The sequence below is a fragment of the Muscardinus avellanarius genome (genome assembly GCF_963383645.1).
Source record: "Muscardinus avellanarius genome assembly, chromosome: 12".
Lineage (NCBI taxonomy): Eukaryota > Metazoa > Chordata > Mammalia > Rodentia > Gliridae > Muscardinus > Muscardinus avellanarius.
In genome coordinates this window covers 85077044-85089253 of record NC_137798.1, presented here as the reverse complement: position 1 = coordinate 85089253, position 12210 = coordinate 85077044, and the positions used below count along the sequence as shown (strand labels likewise).

The 12210-nt window shown below is 35.0% G+C and overlaps 1 protein-coding gene across 2 annotated transcripts in view; it reads left to right on the top strand.

Moving 5' to 3' along the window:
- Window positions 1–12210, top strand: part of CEP128 (centrosomal protein 128) — a gene marked incomplete at both ends in the record, with an annotated part of 425269 nt that overhangs the window by 166183 nt on the left and 246876 nt on the right. For both annotated transcript variants that reach the window (XM_080707841.1, XM_080707842.1), the window contains one exon: window positions 11865–12041. In XM_080707841.1, coding sequence (XP_080563967.1) covers window positions 11865–12041 — 177 coding nt within the window. The remainder of the gene's footprint in view (window positions 1–11864; window positions 12042–12210) is intronic.

Here is a 12210-nt window from a genome sequence, read left to right as displayed (position 1 = left end):
TGATTCAAGGTCAGCGTCAGTAACTTAATGAGACCCTGTTTCAGAATTAAAAATAGCAAGATCTGGAGGTATAGACTGGAGGTAGAATGCCACTGGGTTTAATCCCTAATTCTAAAAAAAAAAAAAAAAATCCCCCTAATCAAACCAAAATATTTGTAGGAACCATTTACAGCCAGTTATATAGATTCTGTTGGTTATCTAAAATGTTTGGCTATCTAAATTAATATATGCTTATTTTAATACCTATTCTTGATTGTCTTTAGACGAAGTTAGTTTGTGCTATTAGCTTTTTAAGAAGATGAGAGGGACTTTAATAAAAACCATAGGAGATACTTTCTGAGTACAAATTGTGAAACATCTGACTATAGTGGGATGTACATGGGAACTTGAGTGTTGAATAGATTAGCATTCACAGAAATGTATATTTGTTCCTAGTCATGAAATACTGTATTGAAAATACATGTAATGTAAGACCTAGTAACATTTTAAAGCTATGGATATGTTGGATAAAAACACTGTAAAATATTTCTTATACAAAATGTGGGTATTTAAAAAGTGGTGATTATAATTTACATTTGCAAATTTAATAGTGATGCCAGTATTTTCAGATGGCAGATGCTGCAGTTGAAGGAATATAGTAGTTTGCTCAACACTAAGTAGAAACATGGTAGGAACAGGATATTAGCATAAATTCTTTTTAATTTTTCCTTGTCAGCAAAATGACTCACATTTCTGTCTTTTTGTTAGAGGGTTATTATATTCAACAAGTTACAATACACTTTTTAGTAAGACACATTTTAAAGTGGGAATTGTCAGTGATTTTGTTACAAAAACTATTTTAAGCCTAAAATTTCCACATAAAACATATCTGTTAGAGAAAAAAAAGGAATCAGCATATTAAAATTTTATGTTTTGGAAATATAGGTGCATGTTAAATGGAATCAACACAAAATTGGTAACCATGTAAGGCAATGCATTTGTTAATTAGCTGGATTTAGTCATTCCACAGTGTGTGTGTGTATGTAGGTAAGTATGTGTATACTTCAAGACGTTATGTTGTACGCAATAAAGACATACAGTGTTGTGTGTCAACTAAAAATGATTATATATTGGTTCTGTTTTGACCACCTACTTAAGATGTCTGGTTTTTGATAATTAGAAAAAATACATCATTGTCAGATGTGTGTTCTATAAAATATTCATTAATTTTACAACATTATATTCCATTTTTGGGGATTAATCCCAGATGCATTTTATCTCCAAGCTACACCTCTAGCACTTATTTTGTTTTGTTTTGAAATGGGGTCTCTAATAGAGTCTCATTAAGTGCTGAGGTTGGTCTTGAACTTGCTATCCTCCCCTCTCATCCTCTCAAGTACTGCGATTACCAGGGCACACCACTACACCTGTCTTACATTCCTTGTTTTGACAAAGTACTGTGTGATGGTAGCAGACAGAATTCTTTGATCTCGCTGGGCATGGTGGCGCACCCTTGTAATTCCCACACTTGGTAGGAGGAGGCAGGAGGATTGTGCAGGTTTGAAGCTAGTCTCGCTGGCTTAAGAGACCCTGTTTCCAAATAAAAAATATAAAATAGGTCTGGAAGTGTGGCCCGGAGGTAGAAGGGTTCCATCCCCAGTACCACACATACACACACACACACACACACACACACACAAAAAAAAAAAAAAAAAAAATCTTTGATCTCAAAATTTTCCAGACTAATGAGAAATAGAAGCAAATACATTTTTGGAGACTGCTCTTTTTTTGGTATTCAATGTATTTTTAAGCTTATATATTTTTAGTTATGAGTACAATAAAGCTATAGTCACCATACATTTATTTGAAAGCAAATTTCAATTAGGTATTCTAAACAATTGGATATTATGAGTAGTTATATTTCAGGTTCCTGTAGTTTGAAAACAACAATAAAAATTATAAAATTATTATATAAAAGGTAAAATGATAAATCTTGTAGTTGTCTTTGGTAGAGTGTTTTTAACTGAATCACTTGTAGTCATTAGGTCCGAAGTGGTCCCTGACTTTCACAGAGAATGGGCTAAAACAATAGAGTGTCTGCCAGGTATGAAATCCTCTGTCAGATGCTAAGAGAAAATCTGAGGTTACAAAAGTGAAGGGCATATACAGTGGGAAGCCACAGGGGCACTTATGCTTGCCCTGGGGCAGAGGGAAGGGCATGAGGTCAAGGTATATAGAAGCACATCTGGTCTTTCCTGTCTTAATTAGAACTCAGCTGTGGAAACCATTTTCATACTCTCCTTTGTTGGAAATGACTTCCGTACCAACTGTTTGCAGTCTCAGAGGTGGATTTTAAATGAAATTAGGACTATAGTCCAAGTTTCCCAGACGTATTGGCACTGGACTTGGATTTGATTGAGAGGCCTGCCATTTCTTGTTGAGCTCACTGAGTAGTTGGTAACTACTAGGACCTGGGGAGGAAGCACATATGTTGAGCACTCTGAATTTTCTGTATTGTGAGTTTGATTTCATTTGTTTGTGCATGATCTCCATAGCCTAGGCATTAGGCTAAGGAAGGCTATGTGTGATTGACCATGGTCTAGAAAACCAAGGGGGATAGGCCATAAGAAGGTCTCTATATTGTTTCAGTGCTTTGCTTGAAGTTAAGGAGTCCTTGCTGACTTTGGTTGATCCAAAAGGGAACATAAAACGAGTACCCAGGTTTGTTTTGAGGTTTTCTTTTATGGCCATTTTAAGTGCTTTTTGACTCAGTATATTATTTTACTAAGTCAGGTCTTATTTAAAGTTTATTGAACAATATTCCATACATTTTAGGAGAAAAGCAAATAGGAAGTATTTATTATATATGTGAGCCATATTATTTGGAGATTCATTTTTAAACTTTTTTCATATTCTTTCATAAGAACAAATGCATGCATAAGTATCCTTGAAGGGGAAAAGAAAAATAAAAATGAAGAGAGGAAGAAATTTCAGTGTTTTATAGACACCTCAAGCTTATTAGCATTTGTCTTGACATGAATGATAACTTCTTTCTTTTCAAAATTAAAGAATACTTGTTTCAAATGAAAAATTTGAAGCTCTAGTTGTTTGTTTCTTTGTTCTTATTTTGTTTCAGAAGTAGAATTGCATCAAAAGTAGTTGATTTTAAATACCTAATCTTATTTCTGTTTCTAGGTATTTATCTTAAGAGAAATATGTAATAATTACAAAATGATCCTAATTATGAATGCATAAAATACCCCTTAGGAGATATTTTTGTTTCTAACTTTGAATATTAATTTCTAGGAATGTATCCAATATATATTCTAACACTTCTTGATTATGCTACTAATGATCTTTGCAGTACTCAGTACTCTCTTTGAAAAGGATTCTAAAATGCCTGAGGCAAGAGCAAGAACAATTTCCTTAAATGGGGTTAAAAGTTTAAATTTGAATTTCCATTTTTTTGTTTATCCCTTATGAATTACTTTTGTAAGATGCTACAGACCAGATTATGGATTAGAAAGTCTGTCACACTCAGGTTTTATCGCTTACCAAATCACACAGCTTTTTATCTACTAGCAGTATTATTTTACTAAGTCAAGTCTTATTCTTGACACACTATTAATTATAATTTCTTGCTGTCCTTTGAAGAAATAGTGTAAAGTATCTGCCTAATGTAGGAGAAAGGATCTAACCCACAAAATAGCAGCATTTTTGTTTAAGAACATCAATTTTCTAGTGGGTTTTAGTGTTCTTTTGCTTGTTAATATCTATAAAGAACCATCTTATTCTCTCACACACGAAGCCACACTTAACTCATTGGCAGATTTCATTGGCTTTGTTTTTAAAATTAGTTCTGCATCTCATTTTTTTCTTATTACTTTCAAGGCTCTCGCTTTTGTGATGGAATATTGCTCTGATGATTACAATACCCTGCTACTGACAAGGTGACCACTTTCAATGAGCTTTATAATTAGCGAGGACAGAAAGGAAGAAAAAAAAAGAATCTTGTAGAAAAACCAGAAGTTAGAGTTCAGAGATTCTTTTTTTTTTTTTTTTTCTTGTTGTGTGGGGTCAATTATCCTTGACACATCGAGACTACATTTAAAAAACACTGAATGAATGCAGCGTAATAGGATATTTACATTCTAGAAATTTCATCAGTTGACTGGTATGTGAGGCACACTCTTAGTTGCTGCCATTCTTAAGTGAAAAAGACTGTTGTCTTGGAGGAACTCAGCCTGAAGAGGAGAAAGACAGCATCACTTGCATAAAGCATCCTGGAAGTACAGAGAAAGGTCTTTTGGTAGCATCCCTGCCTCAGGTTGCAGTTGTCTATTGCTGTGATATCTATGTGGGAGAAGAAGAGGTACATGTCATTGAGCTTTTATAATGAGTGGAGAATTCATTCAGCAAATGACCTTTCCTGCTCATTTCATTTTGCTATTGCTTTCACTGAGGATAAAAGATGTATATGTGAATTGAGATTTGTTTTAAACTCGTCTGAACTTTAGCATTACTACTGCTTTTGTTTATTTTTTTGTGCCACTCAAGTGTTTAATATATAGTCATACTTTGAATTAAAGAAATTCACATTATGTAAAATCTATTTAAATATAAATTTGAAAATTAGGGATTGACCAGCACTAGATGAGTTGTTTAAATGATCATTTACTTACTCTTTGGCTCTTTTGCAAGGCAGTTAGAATTGCAGTGTAGTAACTTTCCAGATCAAACTCTTTCCCAATTCTCTATAATATCCAAAGTAGATCCCTTCTCTTTTCAGTTGTATTATATAGTTTCTGCACCGGTTGACAGTTGATGTTGTATCTTAACTTTTTTGTAGCTGAGTCAACTGTTGGCATAAGTAGTGTGAGCCTGCTTTACGGAGTCAGATGAATGGCTTCAAGACAGATCCAATTTTTGTTCAGGATAGTTTCATAATTTGCCTTGCAATGCTACTGTCCTGGATTTAAAGCTCAGGTATAACAGTTAGCTGTAGTTATAGAAATATTCCTCCTCTAAAACATTTTAGGTGATGCGTACAATTCTACGCTTTTGAAAAGCCACACTCCCAATATCTGCAAATTAAATTGTTAATGTTCCTTTCCACATTTAATATCATTTGATTTCTCTATTTCCCCACCTCTCATCCTGTCTCTCCTGTGATGTGTTATAGGTTGTTTTTGGACTCAAATGTTGTCAGTAAAAGAAAAACAATATTTTCGTAAATTAATGATTTATTTAGTTGCATGAGTGTGCTTCATCTAATACAATGTTATTGTTAAGGTATGTGATGATTTTTTTCAAATTTATGTAATAAGTATATTGGAAATAAAGTGACATTTCTGGAACTCTTAAGACATTGAAGTAATCTCATAAGCTTTTACTAATTTTTTCAGAGTTGTTATATTTTCATTAAGATGGTGCTTTTATAATCTTAAAGCCTCTGGGAATGTGAATGTTCTGAGTTCTAATGAGCGTGCTGAAACCTAAGTGTATAATTAGAGTAATATTTCTTAATTTTAGAATTACAGGTCAGTTGATCAATCCAAGTGTGTGTGTGTGTGTGTGTGTGTGTGTGTGTGTGTGTGTGTGTGTGTGTGTAAATCATGAGATTGTACATAGTCTCCTCAGAATTTTCTTTAGATAGATATACCAACAATATAAGACTTTTCTGTCTTAAAATGAAAACTTTGCTTTCCTAACAATGAAAGTGTACTTTTCTTCACGTATGATTAGTACAGTTTTTAACTGAAATTAGCCAAGAGCAAATTTTATTGGTACACAAGTACATCTCAGTGTAGGTGGCTGGGTCGCCCCTTGAAATTTAGGATATACACGAAAAAGAGGGAGTGGGAAGGCAATGGGGTAGGAATTGGGGAATGGCTGAGTGATATGTGTATGTATGCCTCTACCATCTTGTACTTCATTAAGATGCATGATTACAATGCAACAATAAAAATAAACAATAGAAAAGAAATTTGAGGTGTTGTGTACATTCATTGTGCTTTTTTGGGATAGTGTTTTTCAGAATATGTCAATGTCATATTTAATTTATAATGGAACTCATTAAAATTTTACTTTTTGAATTATTCTATTTTAAGATTGTTAGTTTCCATATCACCTGCTGATAACTTTTCTGAGTGTTTTGTATTTTTAAATATCATTCTTAAGAACTTGGTCTCTCTTGCATTTTAAAGGAGAGAGGTTTCTTCAGGGAGTCAGAGTATGTAGGTTTTGGGGTATAGACTCTTTGACTTTAGTCAAGTTAATTAGTCTATCTAGCTCTAATTTTATTTGTAAAGTTAAGGGATGTGTTTTTTTCCAAGGCTTTCCTCAAAATCAGCCATTATGAAGGACATCTCTGGTTCCCTTACCATAGATTCCCAGACTCAGAGATACCCCTAGTGTGATGCTAGAATGATCCAGAATGAGGTGATGCTAGAACGATCACACCACTAGTGTGATGCTAGAATGATCACACCCCTAGTGTGATGCTAGAATGATCCAGAATGATGTGATGCTAGAATGGTCACACCCCTAGTATGATGCTAGAATGCAATTGGGGGCATTGGATAAAAAAAATAAGGAGACAGTGGAAGTGTCTTACATCCCCTTTTTTTGCAAAAGGGGATGTAAGCCAATAAGCTTGGGAAATCTATGCTGGCCTAATATGGTCAACTTCACTTGTCTTCCTTCTTTTCTCTCAAAGAAGTCCCATATGTTTTATAGCTCAGGTATCTGTGTCCATTCACTCTGAAACACAAGTTAGACTATGTCTTCTACATTTTCCAACATTCGCTAAAACACTGTCTTACAGTGCTGGTTCTCTAGAAATATGTTATCTTGTTATAGTGTTGTGTGATATTCCTGCCTGTGACTTCACCAGTTGGGAAAATAATAGTGCCCAGATATTGACATCTATCTTTATTAATCAAATATCCCCAAATATGAAAGTATGATTCTATAACTTCAGCCAATTTTCCTGCCCTCTTCTCCCCATCCCTCCCCCAGCATTAGCTCTGCCTGCCTGGCTGCTACACATATTTTTGAAGCATGAAACCAGAAGAAAGAGCTAATTCACTGGGTATCTTAACTAGGGTTCAAATATATATATCCCCAAGCCAGAGGGATCGAATAGAACAAAAATGAAAAAATTTCATGGAGTTATTTGTTGGCTCTGTGAGGGCAGAAGCCTTGTCTGTCAACTTTATCTTTATTGCAGAGAAGAATGTCTGGTGTCCCATATACTTTCCATAAATATTTGTGGAATAAATGAATGAAATCATATTATAGCTGAGATGCTAAACTTTTGTTTAGTACTCTAACAATACCTATGGCTGAGTAATGCATACAGAAGGAGATGTATTTAACTCATAGTTCTGAGGCTGGAAGTTCAAGACTGGCCAGTTCAACTTCTAGTGAGGACCCCACTGGCTGTGGCATATCGTGGCAGATGGCATCATGGTGGACTATGTGTGAGAGTGAGATCACAAAGTGCGTTAAGCCAGAAGGAAACTGAGAAGCACTTGACTTGCTCTTCTCCTACAACCCTCTTGTGAGAACTAAGCAGAGTGCCATGCCAGCAACATTAATTCCTTCTGTGGACAAGGCCCCCAGAGACTTCCCACCACAGGATTCCATGTCTTAACTTTTACACTTCTTCTCTTGTCACCATGTGGGGGACTGAGCCTCCAGCATCTGAGCCCTTGAGAAACAAATCACACCACAACCACAGTGCTGCTGAATTACAGGTGGAAGAACTAACTTACCTTGTAGATTTAGTGTCTTGGGGCAAACGCAAGGATGGAGACATATGATATAATGTCAGAAATCCAGTCAACTAAAAATTAGTGGGGTAAAATAAAAGACTAGGATTCCCCCCTCCCTCAGGGGGTGCGATCCTGAAGGTCAAACCCAGGGATATACTTTGGCTAGGCAAGTATGCTACCATTTAACTCTATCTCCAGCCCAGAATAGGAATTTTTACCTGGAAGGTTAGAAGGTTTAGTGGGGTTTGGAAGATTCATGAATTTATTTTAATTTTTTATGTAGGTAGTTATCTTCATGGAGAGATTTTTTTTCCCATCTTTGTCAGGGATATTCTTTGCAAGTTGAGATGTTCTTGAAGGTGTTGAATGACCATCTATCAGAAATGCCAAAGAAGAATTCCTGAAGGAGCAGATAGTTAAACCTATTGATCTCCAAGTTTCATGTGTCTATGGTTCTGTGAGCTTTACTTCAAAGGGAGATTTGATATAGCGTGTTAACTATCGCACAAAGGATAGTAAGTATGCAATGAAATTTTCTGTCTTTGCTAAAGAGGTAAAGTTATAGAGCTGACAATTTCAAAAAATTTGAGAATATGAAAAGATAGAAGTAGTTTTATCTTCTTGTTAATATGAGGGATAGAGATCACAACAATGTGATAGCAGATAAAAGAGATGGCTGTGAAGAAGTCAGGGAAAAATTCCACTAGAATATCATTGTGACTTTCTTGGGTTTAGAATATGGACAGTCTTCTAATACATCAGTAACCTCTGATAGAACATCTTATTTATTAGCATCACATCAGTAAGACCATTTACAACCATCTGGAAGCACTGTATGTGTGTCAGGGCAAGCCTCTTAGTGCACCTTGGGTAACCTTTGAGAGTATAGATCTGCATAACAATTAACAAAATCACCTTTACAGTGTTGAATTTGAGTTGCCACAAAACAAATTATGCAGCAAAATAGGGGAGTTCGAACATTGAAAGCATGTTTATAGTTTTCTGAAATTAGCAGTTTATCAAGGGAGAAAAGTGCACAAGCAATTATATTACAAGGTGATTTTTTTTAATGCTGTGATATAGATAACATGCTGTGGGAATGATTTGATTTGGAACGATCAAAAAAGGAGATTGGATCTTGAAGGACATATTTTGAAAGACAAGAAATATAGGGCTTAAGTACTTATGGCTAATAGGAATGTAAGTATCCTCATCCAGGAACTTGGCAGGAAGGTTGCTTTCTAATAGAATATAAAATTATCAAATGCTCTTCAGAGCTAGGATATTAATTTTTCTGAAAAGTTCTCATATGAGAACAAGACTTGGTGAAAATAGTGATAAATCTAAAGAAATGTATCAATCAGGAGGGAGAGCTTGGGCACACACTGGGAATGGACAAAGGGGCAGCTTAGGGAGATAGACCTGAGTAACTTTTATCTCAGCACTGCCTAGAATGCAACACTCTTGCTGTTGTGGTTTATAAATTCCTGACGTGGAGATGGGCATGCCAGGCTGCCGTGAGCCTGGTGTCATTTCAACATCATTTTACAAAATAATCCCCCTTTGCTCCGATTTCCTCTTCATTAAGCAGCATCCTGACTAGAGTTTGCCTTCATGTCTGATTCTGTCCAGAGGGAGACGGGGTGCCGGCTATGCTGACATTTGCATTCCGGTCCACATGGCAATTGCGGTTCTCATCATAAACTCATGCAGTTGAGTGAATGGCGTCCTCATTTGTATGTTAAGTCTCTTGTGAGCTTAATGTTACTCTATGGTGGAAAGAGGACACCACTCAGAGAATGTCAAGGAAAAGAAATCCTAGTCCCTAAGGTTATGAAGCGGAGATTTAGGCCAGTTGACTGATTAAGGTGAACCCCTCAAGATAAATGCCCCCTCTTGGCTTGAAGTAGTATAGCCCTAAGCAGAACTGAATATTGGAAAAGAGGCAGTTGAAGTTAGAGATGAGGGTGAAAGACAGGTGTGAAAAGGTCTATCCTTTTGGGTAGGTGAGATTTCATTCATTTTATAATGTAAGTTGAATTGCAATAGTATTTGCATCTTATTTGGTAAAACATCATTCTTCCTTTCATGATGAGTTGTTAACGAGTGGCTCTCCTTTTCCTTTCTTTCAAGTGAGGCTGGGTTTGTTTCCCTCATAATCTTGGTTTCCGTATATGTAGTAGGGTAATGACAATTAGGATATCATTATGTAGTGATTGAAGTTGTTAAATAACCAGCCGTCCTGACTGATTCACGGTTTATATATACAGGTCTAGTGACTGGTATTACGAGCTCTGTGAAATTCCACCTTTAATTTCTCTAATACAGGCTGGATATCCTTATCTAAAATGCTTGGGACTAGGAATATTTCAGATTTTGGAATATTTGCATAGACTTTATTAATTGAGCATCCTTAATCCAAAATTCAAAATGTTTTCACATTTTGCATATCCATAGGATACTCAAAAAGATTTGGAAGAAAATCTGGGTCATAAACCTCATGACATTGAAGTTGGCATTGATTTCTTGGATATGATTTCAATAGCACAGGCAACAGAAGGGTAAACAAACTCCCTAAAAAATAAAAAAATATTGTATATCCAAAGACAATGTAAACAGAGTTAAAAGTTACTGATAGAATGGGATAAAATATTTCCAAATGCTATATCTGAAGGTATATTAATATTCCAACTAGAAATCCTAAAAATTAACAACAATAAAAGCAAACAATACAATTTAGATAGGTAAAAGACTAACATAAATAATGAATCTCTACAGATAACTAATCTTAGTTGTCTTTTGGATGGAAAATCATGTTTCTCTCCCTCCCCGTCCCTCCCTCCCTTGCTTGGCTTAGTGATTGACTTTGATATGTTTAAGTACTTTATGTGTTTTAAAATATACATCTTCTAACTTTGTTCTTTTTCGAGATCATTTTGGGTATCTAGAGTCCATATTCTATATTAGGATAGATTTTTTTTCTGAAAAATAAATATATAAATATATGATAGTTTCACCTAAAAAAAAAAAAGAAAAAATATTCTCTGGTAAGAAAGAAAGCAAAAAGAAATATTGTAATGTTATCTTTAAGTTATCAAAAGCTTGGTATCAGACAAATGAAACTGTTATGTGAGATTATCATTTTTAATTTTGGATAAATTGCTATAATACTAGATGTCAACCACTAAGCCAAGCATGGGAAGGAGGGATGGGGAGGGAATGGGGTGGGGATCAGGTGGGGGCTGACTGGTGATGTGTGCATGTATGTCTACAAAAGTTTTTTTTTTGTATCCCACTATGATGTATGAATACAGTGCACCAATAAGAAATAAAAAAAAAAGATTTGGGTTTGGGGAAATTTTAGATTTTGTTGTTTGGATTAAGCATTCTCATGCTGAAATTGTATAATGCTAGTGAGTGAGACTGTTTTGCTAGCAATAGGCCCCTGAGTCTTTATAATTTCTTAAAGGACTCCTTTAATACTCTTTTTCATTAAGTATATTCACATTCTTGAAATTTATCTTGATCTTGATTTTATTAAGTTTTCATGACTGAAAAGCATACAGGTAGTATAAATGCATTTGAAAAATAAGGCTTTTTAAAAGCTATGTTTTCATGAAATAATGGTGGTAATAACTTGCGTTTTTCTCAAATGAAGACATGAACTGCATATCGGGCAGTTTACATTTTCTAGTCCTTTATTAACATGCAGGGCAAATTCTAAGTCAGTCTGTGGCATTAGTTTTTACACTGTGATCTATTAATAGCAATATGTTATTAAATGTGAAAGAATTTATCTTCAACTTTTTTTCTCTTAGTTGCAGAATTATCATTACATTATTTGCCAGCATCTGGTCATCTGATTTTATACTGTCCTATATTTCTGAACTCTGTAACTCTATATCAGTTAATAAGTCCATATTTCTGAACTCTAGAACTCTACATAGTTAATAAGTCCATAATGAGTGCTTTGTCTTTCTAAAGTAATAGGACTGTCAGAGTCAAATCTGTTTTTAAATCCAGTTCTGCAATTTGGTTGTATGGATAGTACAAGTATTTCTTGCCTCCACTTAATCAGCTTCTGTTTCATTTCTTTTCAATGCACAGGAAAAACACATAAGCAATGAAGAAGAGCACTTACGGAGAATGGAAGAAGCCAGATTGCAGCTCAAGGATCAACTTCTTTGTCTGGAGACTGAACAGGAATCCATTCTTGGTGTGATAGGAAAGGAAATTGATGCAGCCTGTAAAACTTTCTCCAGAGACTCGATGGAGAAATTGAAAGTAATTATGAGTTCTCATTGTACCTTAGATTTTCTGTTAGTTTCCTAACATATAATTTTAATGGGATTGTAATATATGGTTACAGAGTCATTGTATTTCTATTGCAGAAAGTTTTGTGAAACAAAATAATTTCTTAAGAATGAGGCACTATATCTATTGCACAGTCATG